Source organism: Numida meleagris, chromosome 2, assembly GCF_002078875.1.
Source record: "Numida meleagris isolate 19003 breed g44 Domestic line chromosome 2, NumMel1.0, whole genome shotgun sequence".
In the NCBI taxonomy this organism is placed as follows: Eukaryota; Metazoa; Chordata; class Aves; order Galliformes; family Numididae; genus Numida; species Numida meleagris.
The window spans coordinates 66,235,210-66,260,479 of record NC_034410.1 but is presented as its reverse complement, the minus strand read 5'-3'; the positions used below and the strand labels follow the sequence as shown (position 1 = coordinate 66,260,479).

General features: G+C 38.2%; 1 protein-coding gene across 5 annotated transcripts in view; it reads right to left on the bottom strand.

The window, feature by feature from the left end:
• Positions 1-25,270, bottom strand: part of PIGN (phosphatidylinositol glycan anchor biosynthesis class N) — a 107,817-nt gene that overhangs the window by 62,424 nt on the left and 20,123 nt on the right. For all 5 annotated transcript variants that reach the window (XM_021389087.1, XM_021389086.1, XM_021389084.1 and 2 more), the window contains 7 exons: positions 21,547-21,653; positions 15,853-15,977; positions 14,222-14,352; positions 9,485-9,601; positions 4,527-4,567; positions 2,308-2,367; positions 1,171-1,263 (listed from right to left, as the gene is read on the bottom strand). In XM_021389087.1, coding sequence (XP_021244762.1) covers positions 1,171-1,263; positions 2,308-2,367; positions 4,527-4,567; positions 9,485-9,601; positions 14,222-14,352; positions 15,853-15,977; positions 21,547-21,653 — 674 coding nt within the window. The remainder of the gene's footprint in view (positions 1-1,170; positions 1,264-2,307; positions 2,368-4,526; positions 4,568-9,484; positions 9,602-14,221; positions 14,353-15,852; positions 15,978-21,546; positions 21,654-25,270) is intronic.

The window sequence follows — 25,270 nt, the reverse complement described above, 5'->3', positions numbered from 1 at the left end:
ATGACTGCTTCCTGTTGAAACAGAGATTTTAAACAGCGCCTAGTGAAATAGAACCTTTTTTGTTTGCTTGGACCACATGTTCTCATAATATCCAATATGAGATGAAACAAGATAGAAGGCAGAGATAAGATAAACAAAGCAAAACAACAAACATGAAAGCATAAACTAAAGGTTAATTAACCCACTAATTTCATTTCTTTAATGGACATGACTGTTACTTTTTGATCTGTTTGTTGATTCTGCCTGAGAGGCATGTCTCCTAAACACTGTCGGAAAAGAGATGTCTCCTTTTCTGATAACAGAACTTGGTACTCCGCTTGAAGTCTACCTACATACTGACTACAGGTTGGTTTACACTAGTATCAATAAACATCAGCATTTAAGTTAAGAATTGAGAAAAAAAATTACTAATTTTCCTTAAAAAATGATGTTTATGCAAGTCTTTCAAACCTCTTCGGATATGCTTCACTGCTAGTCAAGTGGATCACCTATGAGGGCTGCTCTGAAAGCAATGCCTCCTATTTTATCACGCTGGTCCACAACAGAGGCGGATGTCAGTGGTACGGCTGTAGAGGTTGAACCTTCCCACCAATATCATTATGTTTTCTTTCCACATGACAGATGTCAGTAGAGGGGCAGTCTGACAAATGGGTGACTGACATGGAAGTGCATATGAACCAAAAGTGTGGAACTGAATGCTTCCATGAGTTAAAAATGGCACCCACTGACATTCATCAACTCTTGCTGAATGTTTATGGAGACCAAACAGTGGATGTGAGCACAAATAGGCAGTGGGTGGTGCGTTTCAGCAGTACTGACAGCAGGTCACCTCCACTGGTACAGGTTTTTACAAGCACAGTATGCAGGCTCTTGTTCATTGTTAGCAAAAATGCATAGCTAATGGTGATGACTATATTGAGAAACAGTGTTTTGTAGCTGAGAATTTGCTCTATTAAATAGTATTACTTTGCTCTTTGTACCTGTTGTAGTTTCCATAGAAATAAATAAGAGGCATTATTTTCAGAAAGACCTACATTTTATATGCATGCAGTTTTAGTCCTTTGAATTACGGCTTGCCATATACACTGCATGTCCCAGAAAACTATTTTACACAGTGCAATAGTTATTACTCAAAGACATGTTTTTCTTTTTCACCATATGCTTAGTTACCTTAAATTGCTCAAGAACCTGAACAGCGTTGGTAAACATGCTCTCTGCTTTGAAATGATCACTATTGTTCAGGTATTCCAGAGGTAGGGTTCCCTAGGGAAGAAAAAAAATATATGTATATCTCAAAAAATTAAGGGAAAACAGGAATTTTTCCTCACTGAATGGTGGCCAAAATGGCAGTAAGACTGCTTCAAAGTGCTACTTAAATAACAACCATAATACCTTTTAAATATTCTACATCATTTCCCAACATCACAAAGACTGTTCATATCAGCCCAATTGCCACAGGAACATAAAAAATGTAAGTAATGGAAGTTGTTATTAAACAACATGCATACAGTAATAAGACTTCAACCACAAATCTGAGGCCATTTTTAAAATACCTAGAAGCTTTCCATCCAAACTCACACTCAGTCCTGACTTGCCCAGCACTGGTGATGAGCAAGTGAACAGTTCACATGCCACCATCCATCTTTCCTTACAGTTCGTATGTCCAGCAAGGATTGCAGGACAGGGGAATGAGCTCTTGGGCAGAGTTTGTAGAAGAAATATTTGAAAATGTGTTGTAAAGAGATGTTTTTAAATGCAAAATAAGAAGCACGATAGTGTAATTTTTCTAACGATCAGTAAGGTATTTATTAACAAACTTTGGAATACCCAAAAAATAGAGGAAGCAAATTCAAAGAAAAAGCCATTTCAGTGAGGACTCTCACTGTTTGTTAAGTTAAAGGCACAAGATACCATCTGAAAAAACCCATCACACTAAATTAAACAAGAAATAATTAAACATTAAATTGCAATAACTAGCTTGTTTCACGATCAAAATCAAATGTTATTTAAACAATATTGCATTTCTACCATCCCTAAAAACAAAGAAAAACCTTTCTAGCTTAGCAGTGTAAAGTTGCAGGTTATAAGATAATCAGCAGCCCTTCCAAACTACATTACTATACAATATATAAAAAGATTATGTTCCAAAGTGAAAACTTACACACAAAGAATTAAAACTATGAGGAGTCTCGTACCCTCTAGGAATTTCCCAGATTTTTAATCTTTCTCCTTACGTCTTAATCCTAACATCCCTTCCTCTAAGACAAGCAGATTGCTGTAATACGGTAAAATCTTTGTAGTACTTACCACAGAATTCAAGGGGAAAGGAACACCAATAAGGGAAGCCATCAGTGGTGCTATGTCAGCCTGTGCAAACAGAAACATCCTCATTTTAACATAATTAAAGTTTCAAGAACTAATAAATTCAGTTTATTTTTAACTTCTACAAATGTAGATATGTTAATTATATCAAGCTGTGAAGTTGTACATTAAAACTACTTATTAGTATTTCTTTTACAGTTTCCAGTAGTCATCATGAAATGATGAGATTCAGAACATGAGATTCTACTATTGACAAAGCTTCAAAAATGTATTTAGTCTAAAAAGCAAAATATAAAAACCCATAGCTTTTATTTGAAGGAATTCAGTACCCTTTCTTCTTCTCTACACTCAGAAGCATACCATTTTTTGTTTATACCAAGAAAGAATTTCATACTTACAGTTTTAGACAATACACGGAATATGCTGCTTTTCAAAACACTCCTCTGCCCATATTTCTACACTAAGGATTACTCCTGCCCCTCAAAGCAGGACTCTAGGAGTTTTCTTTTTTCCACTCAACACTTAATCCTCAAGGAAACCCCTTTATTTACATCAAGGCTTCTCAGAAAGTAAGCTACCATTACCTTCCACCTGTGATGACAAACACCGGTTCTCACTTGGTTCGTATTTTCCTTTAATATAAAACTATGCTTAAAAATTCCTCCACCACGAAACTGAAGAAACTGTGCTGAAATCCAAGGCACTGCTGCACATGTGTGCAGAAGCAGACTCCAAAATTTTATTTTTGGAGGACAAAACATGTACTGCAATATAAAAGCAGAAACCTAGTTTGCTATTGTTACCTATAATTCCACATATACTATGGAATACTGGAGAAAGCTGTCTTTGGGGATGCCATTACATGGAACAAAGTGACACTCAAGACCCTTCATTTCTTTTAAGACTCAGTCCTAAAATGACATCCCCGTAACTCCTAACAACAGTGAGATGAAAATCCAGCTCTACCTTCATACAAGGATTTTGTTGGAAGCAGCTGATCCAGAACTTTCCCACCCTTAACTTTCCAGCACAAGTATCTTTCCTTTGTTTTATCACATTTGGAGTCTTACTCATATACTGGAGTTCATAGGATAGGATGAAGTAAGAAGCAAGCTGCCAGTGCACAGACATACATCATATCCATGATATATCAGAGCTTGGCTGATTTAATAAAAAAGAGTTAAGTTGTCCATCTTTTTTTTTCTTTAAAATACAACACCACATATTTGTCTAAACACTCAAGTGGCTGGGCCATAACTACGGACCTTGTTGGAAAAAACAACAACAATAAAACAGCTCAACAGTAAAGAAATAATTACTTTTAATGCAATAGTGATAGCAAATTCTGAAAAAAGTAATAAAAATACAGATTTTGAAATAGCTCTGAAAAACAACACTAAACAAATAAAGACACCTTAAGTATAGCAAAAAAAACCACACAGCAGATGTTCACTAACTTAGGAAACATAGTCATCAGACTACAGTTTATTTGTGTTTAGTTGGGCACCTTCATAGGAGGAGGCCTAAGTTCAGCACCAGAGTATTTTAAAAGCAGAGAATAGAGGGTAGGTGTAACACAATGGAAAGCACAGCTGTAACAGCAGAGTAGCAAGATACTAGGCTGCAGCAAGTAAGGATTTCCTCAAACGCAACAGCCATGGGCACAGAAACAAAGGAAAGAAGCTGTTCACCTTCAGAAGGCCTCAGGTACACAAGGCTCTCCAGTGAGATACCCTTACCTCCACTGCCAACCCTTAAATGAGGTCTGGGAAGGGGTGGATCCTGGCTCCACCCCTTCCGGTCACTCAGATGCATTGCTTGCACCTGAGCTCCCCTGGGCTGGCCCTGCCTTCCCACCAGGTGCTCAATCACTGGTTCAAGCCATGATTTAGGATTTCCACTACAGTAGGCATCACAACTCATTTCTAACGGTTTGCAAGAACAAATCCCACTCTGAAAACATACATGCTATTCAAGTTACTTTCAGATAAGTAGTACCGAGCTTCCAAGGAATTCCTGACACATTGTACTGCATTCTAAGTGTTCAGAGGGCAGTTCCTGAAACTCCTGAATTAAGATTTAAGTAACATATTCCAGGGAGACACTAAGTGAGTGGTGATTCATTCAAGTTCCCTCAATTAGTTTAAATCACACAAAATTCAAGTTGAACATTTATGAGTTCTTAAATTAGATGTTTTTGATACCTGATTGACATCCAGCCTCTTCCAATTCTCCAGCTTCCATTCTGCAAAGCGATAACAGAGCACATGAACAGCAAGTCAAAATAGATTTGAAAAGGATAATTCCGTTGACATTTAATATCTTGTTGCCACTTTCTGAAAATTGTTGTTACCAAAGAAAAGTATAATTTGGCTTTAGGATGCTAGCTCAAGAGAGGTTACAGACAGCACAACAGGCAGAAACAATAAAATGTATTTATTTTGCTTCACATTTTCTTTTACCCACCAGAATAAATTGCTGCCTGCAATTGTGACCCAGATCAGTAAAGGAAAGTCCAAGCTTTTTACTTTTTCCAGTACAGTACAGAAAATAACGTGTAATCTCCCGCACCAACTAAAAGATTAAAGCTCAGTTTCAGGAGAACTATTTAAATCTCTTCAATAAAGTTTTTTGTTGTTGTTTTTTGTTTTTTAAAGAAAAGGTTGACTCAAGGTCCCTAAAATACTGGCACAGACTAGTACAAATACACTTCATGTACTGCATATTGCAAACTGGCAAAAACTGAGCTCAAGGGAAAAGTTCAACAATTTAGCAATCAGAACAACTACAATGAAGACAGAGACAAAGTCAAATGTACAAACCCCTGAAGCTGTGGTGCATCATAGAAAAAGCTGGTTCAAAACAGCATTTTCTTGCTTTCCATTAATCTCTAAGGAAATGAAGAAGTAGTTCGTTTTCTTTGGGAATGGATAGCTATTTCAAAACAGAGTTTAGGAGGGTTCTTTTTCATGCCTTTTCCTAATGATTAAATTAGGTGATCCAATACCTACAGCAACAATATGAGCAAATAAACCAAACCAACAAACTAGGAAAACAAAACAAAACAACAGAACCCACAAAACACTTCTCCTCCAACTCAAGCTTTCTAAAGCTTGAGTTGGGGGGGGAAAGATACACAGGAAGAAATAATAGTAGCTGAAACAGACTTACTGACAGAGTACTTAAAATGCCTTCAACTTCCTATCTAGAACAGATCTTGATTACAGCAGTAAAGTCATCAGGGCCACTTACTATGAACTGGGGAACAAGACTTAATTTTGCCACAGGGATACAGCCACCTTCCTCTCAATAAACATAAAAACCTAAGTGGACCACTTGCTGCCCTGCTGAGGCTATCTGCCTAACTGACATGACAGAAACAGCACAGGTGAACATAGGGATCTTCCTCACATTTCAGAACTGTAATGGGCTCATTTACGCTATTCCCAATATAAGCACATTGTCTAAAAGCATCCTCTGGGTTGACGTGAATGAAAGTTTCAGTTCAGTGAAATCTGTTTCTCCTGCAAGCACTGGTAAACCATAATGCAAAGTTCTGGCATGCCCTCATTGTTTTCTAAACTACTACTTTTCTGAAAGAGTGGTCAGGCGCTGGAATGGGCTGCCCAGGGAGGTGGTGGAATCACCGTCCCTGGAGGTGTTCAAGAAACATTTAGGTATAGCGTTGAGAGACATGGTCTAGTAGGGTTATTGGTGGTAGGTGGATGGTTGGACTGGATGATCTTACAGGTCTTTTCCAACCTTGCTAATTCCATGATTCTATGATTAAACAACAATAAGCATTCAAATCCTGGACTGCAATCTTTCTCTGACTTCCAATACACCCTAACTACATCAGACCCAAACCTAAGCTGAAAATCAAACAGGACGGGAAAAATCTCTGATGTGAGTATTGCAAGTACTGAAGTTTCAGCCGTTAACTCGTAGCAGCGCAAGCTGCAGGGATCTGATGACAAGTTCATTGTTATTTATGTACTAAGAACATCCTGAACAGCAGCAATGCATTTTAACAACAGTAAGAAATGGTTAAAATGAGTTCCCATGGCAACAGAGGGGAGGTATTATCAGAATTAATCATGAATTCTGTGTTAAACATGAACCAAAATGAGTATGGTTGTTTCCTTGTGCTTTCCAGAACAGGAAGCAAGGTTATAGTTATTTCTAGAGAGAGATTCTCAGCTATATTTTTATTATATAAAAGCAATGCTTGTTTTCCTTTAATAACATTTTCCAATCAAAAAGGTGCTAAAGTTATCTATACACATAGATGGGCAAGAATGTTTAGGGCAAGAAGGAACTGCAGCTCTGCCAGAGAAGCTGCCATTAAACCTAGGAGCTTTTACATCTCTGCTTTCCTTATTCAGATATTTTCAACATGAAATGGATTTAAGACACGCCCTGGATCAGGAGCTGTAACACATTAGATCCAAGTGCTCCCAATGAATGAGACACTCCTCCAAACTAGCCAAACTGGGCTGCAGTCCTGGAAATGAGACAGGGTGGATCTAGATGCTGTCCTCAATTTATTTTTTGTAGGTGTTTCAAGGTTGCTGTCCAGGTTTCTTGTACGGTGTTTAGCAGTTTTCTATCTGTTTGAGAAGATGCTTTCCTTATCTTACCACACTACCACTGCAGCCTGCTGAGCTGTCAGATGCAAATAATCCAAATGAACTGCAGGGAAGTGCCAGTTCAAGAAGAAAGGTTAAGCACGAGGCTACATGAACCAAAGGAAGTCTCACACAAAACCTCACAAAAGGAGAAATAGCAAAGAGATACGCTGAGCTACTTCTGGTGAAACAAACCTGGCTGAGCTTCCTCTGAAACAAGGAAGTCTGTAGATGAAAGCCACCACCACGCTTAAAGGCTGCTTTGGAATGGCATTTCAAGGCCACCCGGCAGGGTCTACATTCCTTCTGCCTTGAAGGGTCAAGCCAATAGCCAAATGGGTAATGCTGTGCATTGCCCACAGGATGCAGCTCTGCCATCACGAATCTTTCCAAAACAATTGCATGGACAGCCTTGAGGGAAGGCAAAGCACAGGTGAAGGGACTGATAAGGAGACTGCTGTCATTCTGGAGCAGACACTGTGTCCCTCAGGCACCCAAGAAACACACTGATCATTGCATGACAAATTGGATGGACTGAGTCCTGACTGTCAGCACTGCCTCTGGGGGTATCTACCCTTGATGGCAATGATGAGAAAGAAACGACTCACTGAGCTGCCTAGAGCCTGTTTGCACTGAGCAGAGCATAACTTTGGCAGCACTGAAAATACTGCGCTGCTTCCATGAACTTGTAACTCAGAACTTAGGAAAGCTTTTGTCAGGAGATGCAAGAACTTGAACACACAATCTGAAATATAAATCTGTCACTTGCATACATCTGTAATAAAGCAATCTTGAAAATGCACTCTTTACCTGCACATGGTGTTCAATTTTTTTTTCTTTTTTTTTTTTTTATGAGCAGAAAAGGCAAGCCCAGAGAACTTTCAAGAGACTTCTTTTAATCATTTTTTTCCTTACATACCTGGGGTTTATGAAAAGATAAGGGTTTGTAACTTAATGAAGTAACTGAACTGTACTGACCTGAGTGTCGAGTTCCATTTTAACAACTTTTTCTTTACATTTAAGCTACATAGCCTACTGGAAGCTATAATATAATGCCATAGTGTAATATGCTATCACAGAGAGAGTGCTTATTAAAGAGAGATTAAAACTCTCAGCATACTCAAACTCAGAACTCAGAGATTGTTCTTGGAAATTAAGAACATGTAACCAGTGCCTAAACCAAATTAACACTGGACATTTTCTCTTCTCCAGTGTATGAAGGCTGCTCCAAAAGTAATGCCTCCTTTTTTGTTGGCCCATGATGTCAGAGGCGGATATTAGTGATATGGCAATAGAGATTGAACCACCCCACCAATATTCCATTACATTTTACTGCTGTGTGACAGATGGGGGCAGAGGGGCAGTCCAACAGAATTGTGTCTGACATGGTAGCGCGGATAAAGCAAAGCTGTGTCATCAGATTCCTCCATGCAGAAAAAACAGCACCCGTTGACATTCATCAACACTTGCTGAACATTTATGGAGACCAAATAATGGACGTGAGCACAGTGAGGTGGGGGGTGGTGCATTTCAGCAGTGGCAACAGCGATATGAAAGACAAGCCATGTTCTGGACAGCTATGCAGGCTTTTTTTTTTTTTTTTTTTTCCAAGAACAGCATGCAGGCTCTTCTAGCACAAATGCATAGCTAATGGTGGTAATTACACTGAAAAATAGTGCTTTGTAGCTGAGAATTTGCTCTATCAGATGGTGTTTTTATCCTCTTTATACCTGTTATAACTTCAGTGGAAATAAATTAGAGGCATTACTTTTGGAGTAACCTATGCACACTGACAAAAAAAACCAGCAAAATAGGAAGTCATTACCTCGTTGATCCCAAGTAACAACCTGAGAGAATCAAGGCATCTTAAGAAACCGAGGAGACAATAAAAGCCTGACAGTGGAAGAGCTAGTGCTGTTTATCACATCTAGCGTTAGAATCCCCCAAAAATTCCAATAAGACAATACTTATTATATATTTGAAATATTAAATTTTATTTTTTTTTAAGTGTTTTAAATATTAATGTTTTCCCTTCTCAAATACATAGAGGAAAAAGAGTCACAGTTTGTCATTGAGAAAGACTGTTTACATTTTCACAACAGCCAGAAGGATGAATGCAAGATAGGACTCCCCTGGCAAGTTCTCTGGGTCCCACTGTGGAGATAGAAAGAGGTCTTACACGATGTCAAACTTATCATGTTTCTATACAAATAGCTTTTAACCTCTGGGAGTCTTCATAAAAATTAAATCTCCTCTGGAACTAAGTTTTAGGAGTGTGAATAGTCTCCTGTACCCAAAGAGAAAATCCTCAGTACCAAGGCTCACAGGAAATTACTCTGATATTATCTACCCAGCTTTGCTGTCTCTTCCATTTACAGCCCTGCCACCTTTTTTTTTTTTCCCCCACACTTTCTTGCAAAAAGCAAGTCACACTTAGAGTAATGGAACAGATGCTAGTGAAGCTTAACATATATAATTGTCAAACGCTACCCTTTCCACCAAAATCTCAGACTTAAGTTTCATATTTTACATACCTTTCAAAAAATTGTCTTCAAAGAGCTGGGATGTGACTTTCTGTGGATAATTCACTCCAGCACCCCAAGCAATCAGTGGTGTTAAAGTCTCTGAGGGATGACCAGCGCCATGGGATCCTGAGATGCACAGAAACAAAACCAGCATAAATTTTGAAATGCATAGCGTAAAAAATAAAAATTATATATATTTACACGCATGCACATAAAGTTTCTATTATAATATACATATTAGGATCCTCTTACGTAGGACCTATTCCAGCTTCACAGCTTTTTTTCTGTCACCAATAATAAAGGCAGAATTAGAGGTCCACGTTGGGAAAGCGGTATCACTTACGTCAAGCCTATAAAGGTATAAAGTTGAATGCGGAACAAAAAGAAAGAAGAAACCACTAATACAGAAACTAAAGCCCAAGCGGTCAAAAGGCTGTAGGCACAGAGGAATCACTTGTTCAAAACATGTTGCATTTGCCTATCCCTAAGTATTTGGTGGAAAACAAAGGTGGGTGATTTGAGCCATTAGGTAAGTGCCTAGAAATCACACAGACCTGACCTCTTTGCTACCCAAATAATGATTAGACTTCATTTTCAAAAACAGAAGATACAAAGCAACTGCCATTCCTTCTCAGTGATGCAAATTCATTTTTAAGGTTTTAAAGCCTGGTAGCACACCAAGAACTGATGAAATAGCACTCCAGATTCCCTCCACGTTAATGTATCAGTTGCCAAAAGAAGAAAAAAACCTTTAGAACAATGACATCTCAATAGCAGCTGCGTTTAAGCAAAAGCCATACAAACTTGAAAGCAGCTTTGGCCATTGAATTCAGTAGGTGAGGAGCCACAGTGGGACTTAATCCAGTTTCTAAGGCAATGAGGTTGTTATACAAACTAGGCTGGTCTAAAAGACTCTACAAGAATGCATATTTTATTTTTGTGTGCATATGTGTAGACACACATCCTGTTTGTATATATATTTCAGTCATTGTAGAGGATAGATAATAACGCATTTCTTCACGGGCAACTTTACTAAGAAACAGTTAGTTATAAACTTGGGAATAACAGAGGCTGCCTGTACAACAACAGCTATGGCAGAACTGAAAAGCCAGCTCTGCTTTCTTTAAACAGCAATAAGCTTAAGAACATACAGGTCTGGGAATAAGATTTCAGACACACTGAAATCCTTTATAAGGTGTTCTCTGGGCTTGAAAGGAGCAAATATTTCCTTTCACAGTCTAGGAAAAGAACAGATGGAGACTGCACTTACCCCATCCTCCAGGCATCACTTATTTCCTTCTATTACAGAAGTAAAGTACAATTTTTGGTGAGTTTTCATTTTAGCTGAGCCACCAACTCTATCAGGATTTTATTGAGATCGTGCCTCCATTAACTCTGTAAAACAGATGCAGCTGAGAAAGGCAGCTGTATCCATTCTCATCAATTTAAAAGCCAGGTTTCAGCCTAATCCAAATTATACAATAGGGGAAGAAACAATTTTCAGCTGGGTCTGTTCCCCAAACAGGAGAAAGGGAAGGAGATGGTGACGCTGGTTTAGTTTTCTGTTCTCTGGTCCAGCATACATCACAGCACAGTTTATACCAGTAAGGTAGCAGGACCAAGTAGCTGTGAGTGTGAGACTCCCTATGCTGATGGTGAGGAAGCCCTTTTGGTGTCAGCTTAAAGCCAAATCTTGAAGTCAGACCGGGAAAGCAAGTGATTTTTATTGACTTTTGCTAACAACCACAATTTCTTTAATCTTGTTATTAGATTTAGAACATGTCTCATTATTTAAATTTAGAACATGTTCTTTTCCCTGAGAAGTCTTCCCAATCCTCTTATTTATCTAAATCTGTGCCCATCCCATTCTGCAAATGGTCTGTAAAAGACCACAGCAGCTGCAGATACTACAGACTTGAATAAAAAGCTACTGAAATAGCCGTCAGAAGGCTAGCTCTGGACCTAAGCACGAAGTTTGCTCTTGTATTCACTGAAGTCAACTTTAAAGTCACTGATGCTTCTGGCAGAAGATGATGCTTTCACTTCAGACAGAAAGAGATGACAAAACTATGACAGATCAGTAGTTCTCAAAGCCTGAAGACTTCTGTCACCTTTTATTCCCCCTTCAAAGGTTCTGGTATGTAGTGAGAACACCTAGAATACTTTTTACACTGACAGCAAAATTAACCCAGGCCAATGTAGATGACAGGCAGGTCTTTGAACACAATAATATGGCATCAATCTATATTTCACATTGTCATGGTTTTATGATTTTTGGTTATTGGTATTCCACATCATAACATCATGTAGTGTATTGGGAGTTAAAGAGTTAATGCTCCAGTTCTGTGGATCGTGGATAGTTCCGGGTACCTGGTTCTCAGAAGAGAACTACTACATTCCCCAGAGGACTTTGCTGCTCTGTTACCATTTTCCAGTCAGAAGGAAAGATAAAACTGTTCGCATATTACGAGACGTTCTCTCTTCTCTGCCTGTCTTTCGTCCCAGCAGCATCTCACTCCCCAGCCGTCTCAACACCAGCACTAGAGTAAGGCCTACCTTAATTTTGGACACTCTCTCTCAATTTATTGGATTTATTAGCTTAAATTGTAATTGTATTATATTGTGTTATTTTGCATTCTGATATCTTATTTAGTAAATTAGTTTGTTTCTCCTCAGATTGTTGCCATTGTTTTGTTTTTAGGCCCATCTCCCTACCCTTTTTTCCCTTTTCCCTTTCCTGGGTTGTGGGTCTGTGGGTCCCTCTGCCCCATCAGTCACAGAACTGGGCCCAACCTGCCCATAAACCGTTGACACACATGTACTTGCTGAAGAGCACATAGGACACTCAGACAGCAAGCTGATGATGAACCAGCAGCACGCTCTGGTAGCAGTGAAGGCCAACTGCACCCTACCCTTTGTTAACAGGAATAAAGAGAGGAGATCCAGGAAAGGGATTATCCTTCTCTGGTCACGTGGGACAGCCTCTAGGCATTGCAGCCAGTTTGAGACTCCTGGAACAGAGTAGACATCTGGAAGAGAACCAACTGGAACAGGCCCAGTGGAAAGCCCTAGGGTGGTCAGAGGAGCACTTGTCTTGTGAGGAGAGGTTGAGGTGTTGGGACTTGTTCAGCCAGCACAAGAGATGGCTTTGGGGAGGAAGGGAACCTACCAGCAACCTACCTGTACACCAGGGTAAGCGGGCTGGCAAGAAGATGAAATCAGGATCTTGCTGTACAGCATAGGAGGAGGATAAGAGACGAAAGGCATGTGTTGAAACAGAGGGCCAGACTGCATGTGATGGAAGCGTTTCCTCCTTCCATGAGGGCAGGCAAGAAATGGAGAAGGTTGCCCAAAGAGGTTGTATAGGTTCAATCCTTCAAGGTTTTCAAGGCCTGACTAGATAGAAGCCAAGCAGCCCTGCCTGATCCCAAAGCTGGCCCTCCTTTGAGTAGGTGGTTGGACCTCCTGAGGTCCTCTTGATCATATATATCATTATATATATACACACATACACAGGCATTTACACAAGTACACATGTATATTAAAAAATGACTACTTGAAAAAAACTGCATCAAAATTTACATATTACTGCAAGTGACAGCCAGCTCAACAGTAAATAACAATCAAAAACTATTTTGCAGATGATAATTAGGTTGATTTTGAATAAATATGAATAGTTTTGTCATCCCTGATTACAGAAAAAGACTGCATGCCATCCGTTAGAAAAGTTTAGGGTTTCACACACAGTAAGATGCTGAATTTTACCACGCCCTAAACATCCTTGATTCAAAAGCGTCCCAATTAATAGCCATAAACACACGCAGCATTGGAAGGGAGACTTATTTCAGTTGGTAGCACACAAGGACAGGAATGTTCTTAGAATTCTTGGGAGAAAAAAATAATGAAAAAGATTTGTTTAAAGGAGGTCACCACAGGAAATTCTCCTCGTCTGCCCTATAAATAGTTACACTAGAATTGCCTCAAGTCATGCAGCAGCTACGGTTGTGCCCTCAGAAGCTAACAGCCTGGCTAGCCGCCTGCCTAACTCCTTCCTGTACTTGCAGCTGCTCCTCCTGTTCTCCAGCACCAGCCTCTTCTAAAGAGATCCCACAGCAGCCCCTCCTTTTTGCTGTGCCTAAAAGCATAAATGGGAGGAAAGACAACTCTAGAGAAGTTTGTCACCAGCTCCCAGATTCACCATTTTTTCCAGGCACTTCAGAGCACAAAGTGATAACTATTTTCTGTTCCACCTAGGCTTGAACAAGATCTTGTGATGTTGCAATTAATAGTGCGAGTACAACAGGCTTCAAGATACAACTGTATGTACAAAGAACCACCAATAAGTGACATATAGAACAAAAAACCTTCAATAATAATGAAAGTCTCTAATTATAAAATTCTTGGAATTCATAATACTCCTCACAAGCCTCAGTCAAAATACGAGGCTATCTGGCCTACTGCATATTCTTCATTCTTCATACAATCCTAGCCTTCAAGGACTTCTGTGACTTGACATCTACAATAAGCAGAAGGAATGGCATGTCCACCTGTGCTCCCCCATTTCATAACAACACATGTTCACACATATGGTGTGTTTATGCTTGTTCAAGTGTGCGGAGTGTTCATTCATATTCACACATTGCACAATAACGCATGTTCTGGCACTTTCAGGTGTCTGGAGTGTTCACACCTAACCCAGCTAGTCACCACAAACTCAGCAGACTATCAAAATTTAAAAATGCTCACCCCAATCTGTCATTCCATGGTCAGAAGTTAAGATATATGCAGTTTTTCCATCATTTCCATAGAAGCTTTCGAGCATTGAAACAATTTCTTTTATACCGTCATCAACCGTTCTAATGTTCTCCTTGTATTCCCTGAAGAGAGAAAAAAAACGTTATTAGACTCAAGGTGGCTTTTGCATTTGGTATAAAGTTATACTAATTATGTTCAGTCCCTTGCTTTTATACAACTTCACTCCTCACAGAACCTCAAGCTAACAAAAGGCATCCTAGATGTAAAATCTCTCCTCCTCTAAGCCTAATGTGAAATACCGCACGCCGCTGTTTGAAAGTCCCTGGAACTATGGTCTCAATGGATTTTTATCTTTATTACATATCTGACCTGTTCTTGACTGTAGACAGTTTATTACCCAGAGCAATTAAGCAAATTTACGAGGGAGCGTAGTGACAAGATAAGGAGTAACAGTTTTAAACTGAGAAAAGAATAGGTTTAGATTAGACGTGAAGAAGAGAATCTTTACAATGAGGGCAGTGAGGCACTGGCACAGGCTGCCCAGAGAAGCTGTGGATGCCTCATCCCTGGAAGTATTCAAGGCCAGGTTGGACAGGGCTTTGAGCAATCTCATCTGGTAGGAGGTGACCTTGCCCATGTTAGAGGTGCTAGAACTGGATGATCCATACAGGTCCCTCCAAACTCAAATCATTCTGTGATTCTAAGGACAATGCAAACAATAAGGAATTCTTGAAAAATCAAACACCCTAAATTGCAAGTTTAATTACTAGCCTAAAATATCTTTTGAAGATTTCACAATGCAGGAACCGACCTGAGATTATTTATAGATTACCACAGATGCCCGAGTTTGAGACAGGATAAACCAAGAAACTCATTTTTTCTTTTTAGAAACAGTGATAAGAATTAAATTCTGGCCAACTAGTTTTCTATTTACTGCTGCTGTTAAAGTCAATTTGAAAACTTTATCTTTTAACATCACAACAAAAAAGAGCATGAGGAATACAGGAAGTATAAACTTGGGAATGATGTAGGAAATCAGAACAAGGATTTCAAAAGTGTGCAATGCTCAAGAGAAAAAAAAGGTACAAAATCCTAAATTCAAAGCATGTGAGGAAGAAAAAGCAAAACTTCTCAAATACCTCACTTCAAGGTGAATCAGTGATAAGTACTGTTAGTAATCTAAACTTTTTATTCAAATGCCTTACAAAAACTAAACCATGGCTGACAAATTCCAGTATCATTTTTTCCTGAACTTACTGTTTTCTGTAAATCTAGCCTTAGTCTTTCAGCTATGTGGAACCCAATTAGTGTTTAAATTTTACATGTGAAAATGCAAGTCCCTACTTATCCTCTAGATCATGTATTAAGTGTGAATTAGAGAGCGTGCTAAAAAAAAATCAGATTTGAGAATTATAACCTGGCATAAGATATATAGCAAAATAATCAGTCACTTCTGTAGAGAAGACCTTAAAACAACAACCCTCCCAAAAGTAATCATGGTGATATACATGGCCTACAGAAGAGACCCTGAAGTCTCTTCTGATAGAAAGCAAAGTTAAGAGAAAGAGTTACTATATGCACCCAGGCCTATTAAGAATGATAAACTTAACCTCTCCACTTACTTTGAGTATGGCCGATGAGCATGTCCATTTGTGTCTATGCCGAGCAAATGCAAGAATAGAACCACTTTTTCTTCATTTAGTGCAGAGAACAATGTTTGATTACTTCTGGAAGAATTGAAGAAGCTCTGTATGGAATAAGTCAATAACAATCTGAGTACAATGGAAAAACATGACAGGCAGCTTATTAAAACTAAAATGCAGCTGGTTTTGTGTCATAATAGTGGTAGTTATGAAAGAAAAATTGCTTCCTGATTTACTTATTGGAGGACAGCCACCATCAATATTGTCAGTCCAATGTTTCCACTTAGCAAAGACAGGAAACACTTTTTAAAAGTGTGATTTTTTTTTCTACTCTCATTAGGTAGAAATACCAGATAACTGTGTAGCATCCCTTCTTTGCATAAACATGACTATGCACCATTCCTGAGCTCCACAAACAGCTTTATACACCTACTGACTTCAAGCTGGAAGCAAAGTTCGCAATACTCTTGCTTTGGAAGAAGGTTCTTCAGGACTAAGACATCAAGCTACAACTCATTTGCAGAAATCAAACTGAAACAAAACAAAACAAGACATGCTTTGGAAATACGAGAACTACAGAACGTGCATCTGCCTTGCACATGTCCTACTTAAGCATCCCCGAGGCAGATGCCGGGGGGTTGGGAACTTCTCCTGAGACTGAATGAGTCTTGACACGGCTATTCAGTGTTAGACCAGCCACATTACAGCAATGCAAAATGCAGGCAGACAGCTATTTCAACACGATCTCCCTAGTCACTGAAGCGCCCAAGGAAACGAAGTTGGGTAAGGTTTTAGTTCAAAGTAACAGTAACACAGAGAAAAGTGGTTTTGAATTTCACACAGGAGCCTAGGGAAAATACTAGCAGAATGAACAGTTTCCGCCACCAAAGGAAAAAGCAACCTACCATATACCTGCAGGACCATGGTGGAGCTGCTAAAAACTAAAGCTCACACCTTGTGTAAACTAAAATCATTGTAGCAAGCAGAAAACCAAACTGGCAGCAAGAGTCCCATAACAAGGTGTGTCAGGATACCATGATATTACTCAATTCCACCCTTTAACCCTGAATATACAGAAGTCACAGATTCATATTTACATGCTGCCAACTTCAGTGCTTCTAAAAAAAAAAAAAATCTTACATAAGATTTTTTTATGTTGTTATTTTAAATATAGAGATGTTTCAAATAAAGACACAAGAAAAAAATCTGATTGCATTGGTTTGAAAGCAATGTAATTATGGATGTTTTCACTTCCCACATGGATCTGTCTCCCTGCGCATACTTGATTGTAAACTAAAGAAGTCTTCAAGTGCACACCAATAATTTACAGGAGATGGTATAATTCTGCTTTGTTATTTCTAATTAAATAACGTATCAGGACAGATACAGGAAATTCCTGAAATTACATCTAGAAATATGGATAAGTATTAGAATACCAAGCCCAAGCAAGCAAAAGAAACTTTCATGAGGAAAGCAAGGCCTAAGATTTCTCTCTCTCACCAGAGAGGTTGCCACATTACTCCAGAAATACCCCACCCCTAGCATCAGCCACCTCTTAACACAGAGCAGCAGCAATCAAAACAGTTTGCCTGGCCTTAGGCTAATTAAGAATAAGACAACAAGAGGAATGAAAGCGTAACTTGAGATGCAGAATCTTTTCTCAGAGCAAAGAGCAAACTTTTTCCCATGGAAGCTTTTTAAAATTGCATACTGAAAAAAAATAAATAGGAAGTTCACTATCAAGAGTTACTTTAGGCTGCTAAAGGTGACAAGTTGATAAGTAGGACACCAAACAGCTGGGGCAAAAACACTTAATCTCGCACTAGTGGTTGCCAAGCTGTGTACCCAGCATGTGTGCTCTCACTGCCTGCTAAAATGCTTCCTTTTTTTTTTGGTACTCATTCACAAAACTCAAAACCCATGGCAACTAGTTGGCAAGCTAACATTATATGCTAATTATGTATTTCTGTCTCATTTTTTTTTTCTTAACTTTTATTTGCTCTGTTCAGTGATATTATCTCTAAATGTCTTCAAGATGTTTTGGGGGTAGGAATAAACTATAAGGCTTAAAAAAAAAAAAAGTCTAAGGAGAGATCTTTGAGCTGTCTACAACTACCTACAAGGAAGCTGAAGAAAATATGGAGCCAGACGTCTTAGAAGGGTTTGACAATAGACAAGAAGGGAACAAACAATTTGAAACAAAATACGGGAAATTCAAATAAGATAAGATGACTTATTTTTTTTATTGGTTTTGAAACCATGAGTGTAGTCAGGTCTTGGAACAGGTACCCAAATCTGATTAGGAAAGCCTGAGAATCCTACTCTAACTGGACCCCCTTCATGCAGGGAAACACCACTAGAACTCTCTTTCAGTTTCATTTTTCCTATGATTTTGAGTTACATTAATGAAAAGCTTTACAAGGAGTAGATATCTCCATTTCCCAAATCCAACCAACTTCCTACATTTATGGCAAATAGATAGCCTGGATACAACTGATAAGCAATTTAGTAATAAATTTCCCATTAAAACATTCACAATAAACTGAAAAGTTGCTTGCAATGCAAATACTAATTAAAATATTACAAGAGAAATTTGGTTATAACATCTATGAACTTAGTATCAGAAGAAATCTTAGTATCGTATCCATTCTTGGATAGGAGAAAATAAATAGTTGCTGACAGCACGGATGCACAAAAAGAAAGACTAAAACCTTCTCCTCCCACAAAGCTTCTTCACTCATAAATCCAGGATATCTTAATTAAGTTGGATGACAAAAGTTGCGCACACTGATCTGTGCTCATGTGAGAGTTTGAGTGGTTATGCCCATTTTTAGACACAAACTAAATGTTCAAAGGCAGAATAAAAATATATATGCCAGTTTTGTATCAATTGAGCATGCTTATGCTCAAGAGCACTACAGAAATAAATCATTCAACCACTGTACTGCTATTTAGAGCAAAGCTATTTGTACTCAAATCCACACCAGGTCATGGCACTGTCTGCAGAACCTCAAAGTTCAACATGATCCAGTCTGACTCCAACTCCCAGCTTATATATGTCCCCAACATATAAGGCACAGTCTGAAGTCTTGGCCTGGCCTGCTTCCAGCAAAAAGGGGTCAGAGAATTACAATAGTCACCGTGAAAAAAAAGAAAAAAAAAGATTGCTATCTATACGTCCATTTGAATCAGAAGACAACTCAATATTTTAAAAGTGTTTTCTACCTTGTGGTCTTAATAAGTTGTGGTTAGACCACTACTGAGACTCATCTCCAAGCCTGTATGTATACGTGGAATATTTTAATCATTTTGTCCTAAGTATATGAGTTGGTTCTTAGAATTGTTTTAACCAATATTTTTAAAAAAATCAGAAATAAATAAAAAAGAACTTTATTTTTTTCTTTTACTGTTAATCTAATCTTACAGTATTTGCTCCGTAATTTCTTTTCAGCACAAAGTATGATCCACATAAAGATTATTAACTGACCCAACTAATTGATGGATCACATCCTGCCAAATTCCACTTAGTCCCTTAATTATTTTGAAGACTTCTGGGAAAAAAAAAAAAGACAATCAACAGCCCCATACCTATGTGGCTCTGGGCCATCCAACGAGCTATGACACCACACATTAAACTTTCACAAAGTTTTAATCCAGTTGCAGATTAAAAATACACATCATCTAGTCTATGCTCAGTTTTCTCAGACTGTAATGAACAGATGTGATAGGAACTACAAAGAATCATACATTTTTTTCCTGCATTCTTGACTTAAGCAACCTGCTTAAAATCTGTAGACATAAAGACAAGAGTTTACACATCTCCTGAACAAGCATGTTACTGCTACATAGCACTTCTGAAGAGAACGTGCAATTTCAAGAAGCCAGAGTTAGCAGCCCAAACCACTCTCCATTTTATCTCCATCTTTTTGAGGGGCAGAGGAAGCCACAAAAGGTCCTCGTGACATATGGGACATGCTGACTACATAACAAAGAGGGAGTATACCTTTTCATTCTACTTTCTAGAGCACAAGATGGAAATACAGGGACCTGAAACACAGGACAAAGTCAAATGATATGCCAGTAAGTATTTGAGATAAAATTGAAGTGAGGAAAAAATGTATTGTAGAAAAAGCAGACATCGGATTTCAGCAAATTATCGTTGTTACCTATATATTTTCACCTGCGTAGCTAAGACAGCTGCTGGAGTTATAACAGCAGTGATGTCAGCTCCAAGCAGCCTTGAGTTTCACACTTCTGAAGTAATCACTGATGTGTAACTGAAGAGATGATTAATGGAATGAGCACTTTACAATTGTCAATCAAGTCCTATCCATTCACAGCATGAAATTTAGATAGGCAAAGTAAGTCTTGATAATAATGATGGGTGCTAGTTCCAAGGAAAGTCATCAGTAATGACATTACTGTTTGAAATGCCATTAGGTGTTGTGAAGCACCACCCACATATACCTGTGCAACTCCAAATGACAGCAGGGTGTAACTTTCAGACAACTGTTCGAGAGTAATTGACAGACTAATTTGACTTTTATTATTCATACACATTACACAACATGAGAAAAGTGCAAGTTCAGAAAGGATGGTGGTTAGAAGAAAAAAACAACAAAAAACAAAACACGTTTCTGCTTGCAAACTCAGAAAATAACTTTCTTTGAAAACTAGTGAACTATAACGCACTTTTCCACCTCACATCATAGTTTAAAGCAGACCTAACTTTGGTTTCTTAATGCAGATAGATGTTGATCTAGTTTATATATTGTTTCATATGGTTTTGGTTTTGGTTTGATTTACACTGCTTAGCTAATGCATATAGCCCAAACACCTTGTGGAAGAAGTTTATTAAAACACAATTAACATTATTATGAGATTCAGAAAGCTAAAACTCCTCACCTAATTACACAATTTATATACATATTTACACACAAATACCCACTATCAGCATTTCTTAATCCAGGACCAGTGAAGAAGCCAAGCATAACATGAATATAGGAATTCACAGATACTGCGATACAGTACACAGATACAGATATGCATTGGATATTAATACAAACAATGCTAGTATCACAGACATCTGTTGAGCTGAGCAGAGCACCACCTGAATGAGCTTTCCTGCTTCAGGGCCTAATTTGCCTTTTCCATAAAACTGTGTCTCCTTTGGTAGTCAGAGCATAGCATGAGCCTCTACAGATAATCAGAACTCAACTACATGCATCTGAACAAGCAACACTATTGTCATACTGGATAGAATCTTGACAGAACCTAAGTCAATAACGTCGTCAGTTTTATTTTCTAATGAAGACTTGTTTATCCTATGTCATAATACCTATTAGGAAATTAACTAAAACACAAGATTTTAAATGGCTTGTCGTACTCTAAAAAGATGAGTTTCAGATAACACACAAATTTATGTTTAAAAATATTCTTAGCTTTTCTTAAGGGAATGCTTATTGTCAGTGTAATTTGCATTGGATGACATACTATAATCTATTTTACTGCTCATAATGGTCAATTCCAGCTTTTTTTTTTAAATAAAAAATTGATAAGTCTTCAAAAAATTTCCTATTTCTAGATCTAGGGTAAAATTGATATTACGGACAATAAAGTCATTTGGTTGTGCTTTTTATACACAGGTAAAGTATGAAAAGATTCTTTGCTCACCTTAACATGATCAAAAACCCAAGTGTCAAGTTTGGCTGCATCTTGTGCTCCGAAGTCTTCACTTTCTGCTGTGTAACAAAATGTATAAACGTGATCTCCAGTAGCACCTGCAAAAAGAATACAGATTAAATAGGAGACAACAGAAAGAAAAGTTTTCTTCCTTTTATCAGTCAAAAATACAGGAACAGTGATACACTGGAGCAGAAATCCATCAATAATGACAATCCTGAGAGAATTTAAAGGATCTCTCCTTAAATTACTCCTATATTTATATTTTTAGGCCTGGATACCATTTTAACTCATTAGCTTATCAGCATCACTGAAGGAGGTGAGGAACAATGTTATCTAGTATACTCAGGTGAGAAAAAGCATGGAAAAGCAAATAGGAATTGAAGAAATTCCAGTTAAAGCAAGTAAAACAAATTAGTTTTGAAACAAGGAATTTCACTAAGAAACTTCTCATAGGAAACAACACATCTAGAGCCCCATTTCAACACACAGATTCTGTGCTATTTTTTTTTCTTCCCTGATTCTTGTTTAAGAAGTCGTACTTATCTTTTGGTTGTTAAACTGAATCGTACCAGACAACAGCAAAATGCCTAGGCCTTTCGCACAGGAAATTATAATATATTATGTACAGGGCAGGCAGTAGGAGGAATGCATCTTCACTGTATATTAATTCCTGAAGACAATGTAGTATTGAGAACAAAGTGGACAACTTCAACAAACAACTTCAAAAAGACAGTCTTCAAAGTCAGCATCTTTAAAATATGGATTCAAAGTCTGAAGGGGAAAAGTACAGGACTATGTTCAGGCACAAAGTACAGCACAATGCCCACTGATGCGAGAACACAGCATCTGGACAAAATGATTTCCAAAAAGCAAAGTAGAGAAAGAGGTGGAAAAAGACGATGAAGCCCTAGAAGAAAGTTAACTTCTGAAGTCCTGGAAAGATCAGAAACTAGGTGCAGTTTAATTAAATCTTTCTGTCAGTGGCTAAGCTGTTACAGCTTGGAGATGCTATTTCTACTTTGACTACAAAAACTCCCATAGGGGAAACGTTCTATCAGTTGAAGGCCAGCAAGCTTGTAGCTGATTTTCTGGATGTCACAATTATATAATGCCATTTTGTAAGCTTCCAGGCCTGTGAATGGACTAACATCCCAGTATAAGGGAGCTGTTCAACTAAGACTACATCCAAACCCACACAAGTGATGCAGGTATTTCAGACCAGAAAGATGAAAGCCAGCACAGATTTTCTGGTGCAGTTCCCCCTGGCTGCCCCTCAGGAGATGTTACTACTGCTTATAAACCAGCACACTCACTGCAGTTCTCAGTCTGAAAAAAAGAATAAAAAAATACTCCAAGGCATTTAGAAATGAATTATGGAGTTCAATTTGGTGGATTAAAGGACTTCAAAAGAAGAAATAAGCTCTGGCAATCACTGAAAGAATGACTGATGTTTAATGAGGGTAGAGTTCTGTACTGTTCTTCCACAACACTACAGGACATCTGAAGATGTGTTTTCGTGAAGCACAACACCAAAGCCCGCCATATGCAGAATGGGTAAAGGAACACATCAACTACTTATCCATTCCAATTTATACCACAGAAAAACAGAACAAAAAAAACCCACCAAGCTTGCATTGCTAAAGAGAAACACGGTGGCAAAATGAGGCCATATCAGGAAATCTTTGGCATGCCTAGCAAGCTTTATAAAACAATTTCAAGAAATAAGAAAACAACCTACTAGGTAATATACTTCAAAATATATTTCTGTACCTTAAGAGGTAGTAGGCAACAATATGCCTGACACTGAGGGCCACAAGAGAAGGAAGCAAAGATAGGATAGAGAAATAGATAGCAGCCAAGGATGAAAACATCCTTTAGAAGTACAGAGCACAACTGTTTGGAGGTTCCATTACATTAATGGAAGCCACTGGAGGTGCCAGAAACTCCCATACCAGATTATCAGCTGTTCCTACTGCAGAATTCTGCATGGCATCCCAGCCCTTAATATCAAGATTCAAATATTAGAGTTAGGAATAAAATTATTCTCCTACAATAAAATTACATGCTTTGGAATTGAAAGTTATCATTACACTAGCAAGACAGTTTCTGTGTCTGACAAGTCTATCATGGGTCACCAGAATCCATGCTAGCAGGAGACTGTTGTTGGCAAATTTTACATGCACAAAAGAGACAAAAAAACAACCACCATTAAAGGTGCAAAGACAGTAAGATACTGAGTCAACAGTGCACAGGCATTAGAGAACTGCCACCGAAGTTAGATAAGCAATGTGAGAAATGTGGCTTTCTTCTAGCCCACTGTTCCTACAGCACACCAAGAAGAGGAGACTGACAGGTCAGCTTCAATCCAAGTGCAAATACTGAGGTGGCACAAACTCTCCAGAATAACCCCAATGAAGCCTTGTCCTGATTGCCCTCCTGGTCTTTATGGTACCATTCTCAGGGCTGAAAAACCAACAACCCCAGTCCTGCTCCTAGTTTCCAAGAGAGAAAAAGAACCTTTAAAATTATAGCATTTTCTCAGAATAGCTCTAATCACACAGTCTTCGTCTTCCACGAATTCAGATGTGAATGTGTTTTGTGCCGAGAGATCTATAAGCATTTTATTTACCTTCTTTATAGAATCTACAACCATTTGATTGAAATATTTATTTTATGACAGGAAACGGGATTTTTCACTCCTCAACAAAACTCAGGTTGTGTCATGTATTCCTTATTCATCATGCAATGAAAATGGTGTAACAGTTGACAGAATTCTGAATATTTTGACATGATAACAAAACCAACACAAAAATTATTAAGATCTACAAATTTCCAACATGGAAAGAAGGACAGAATTTAAACCATGCTTTACCCATCTTTTTAACTTTTAAAAAAGTGAAATGTAGACATTAATGAACATTTGATTCCATTCATTTCTGCACTATAAAAGCCAAAGTTCTCTCTCTCTTTTTCAAAAGCTCATTATAAAGAAACAGTGTATATCTTTAGTCTATACACGAACAAAAATACATTGCTTATAGATAAAGTTTATATTGGAGAGAAGGAAGAAGGGGAAAAATACCTTCTTCCACTAAAAATTAAACCACGTTTCTATAATGACAAACCGATTTGTAAACAGCATCTACTTTTCAAATAACGCTGCACTAAGACTTTTTCAGGCAGTGTGTTCATAGGCCTTGGACAATTCACCTTTGGAGGAATCAAAAAAATAATTCCATTGGTGCCACACAGAAGCCATACTGAGACATAAGGCAACTATATGGCATTACCTTTGCACATCACTGCAGAAAACATTAAAGCTACTTCCAGTCCCCTGCTTATCAAAGAAAACCCACAAAAGGACAGGGCTTTGAGAAATTCTCTAATTCCTTAAATATTTTCCCAAGACATCTCTAGAAATATAAATAATCCATGCAAGGGCAGTGTACAATCTTTCCTCACCCCCCAGCCACCATCACAATATTTCTAAATAAAAGCTGTAATCTGAGGTCATGGGAAAGCATAAGTTGTAAAAATATTTCCTAGTAGTTTATCATAAACTTAAATTTATATGGATCAACCCAGGAGCAGTAAAAAGAAGTGTGTGTGGCAAAGGAGATACAGAGGGGATGGAGAGAGACTGGAGTTCAGAAGAAGTTCAGTAATTATTGAGAAATATGATAGATACTTTTTCTAAACAAATATTAGATTC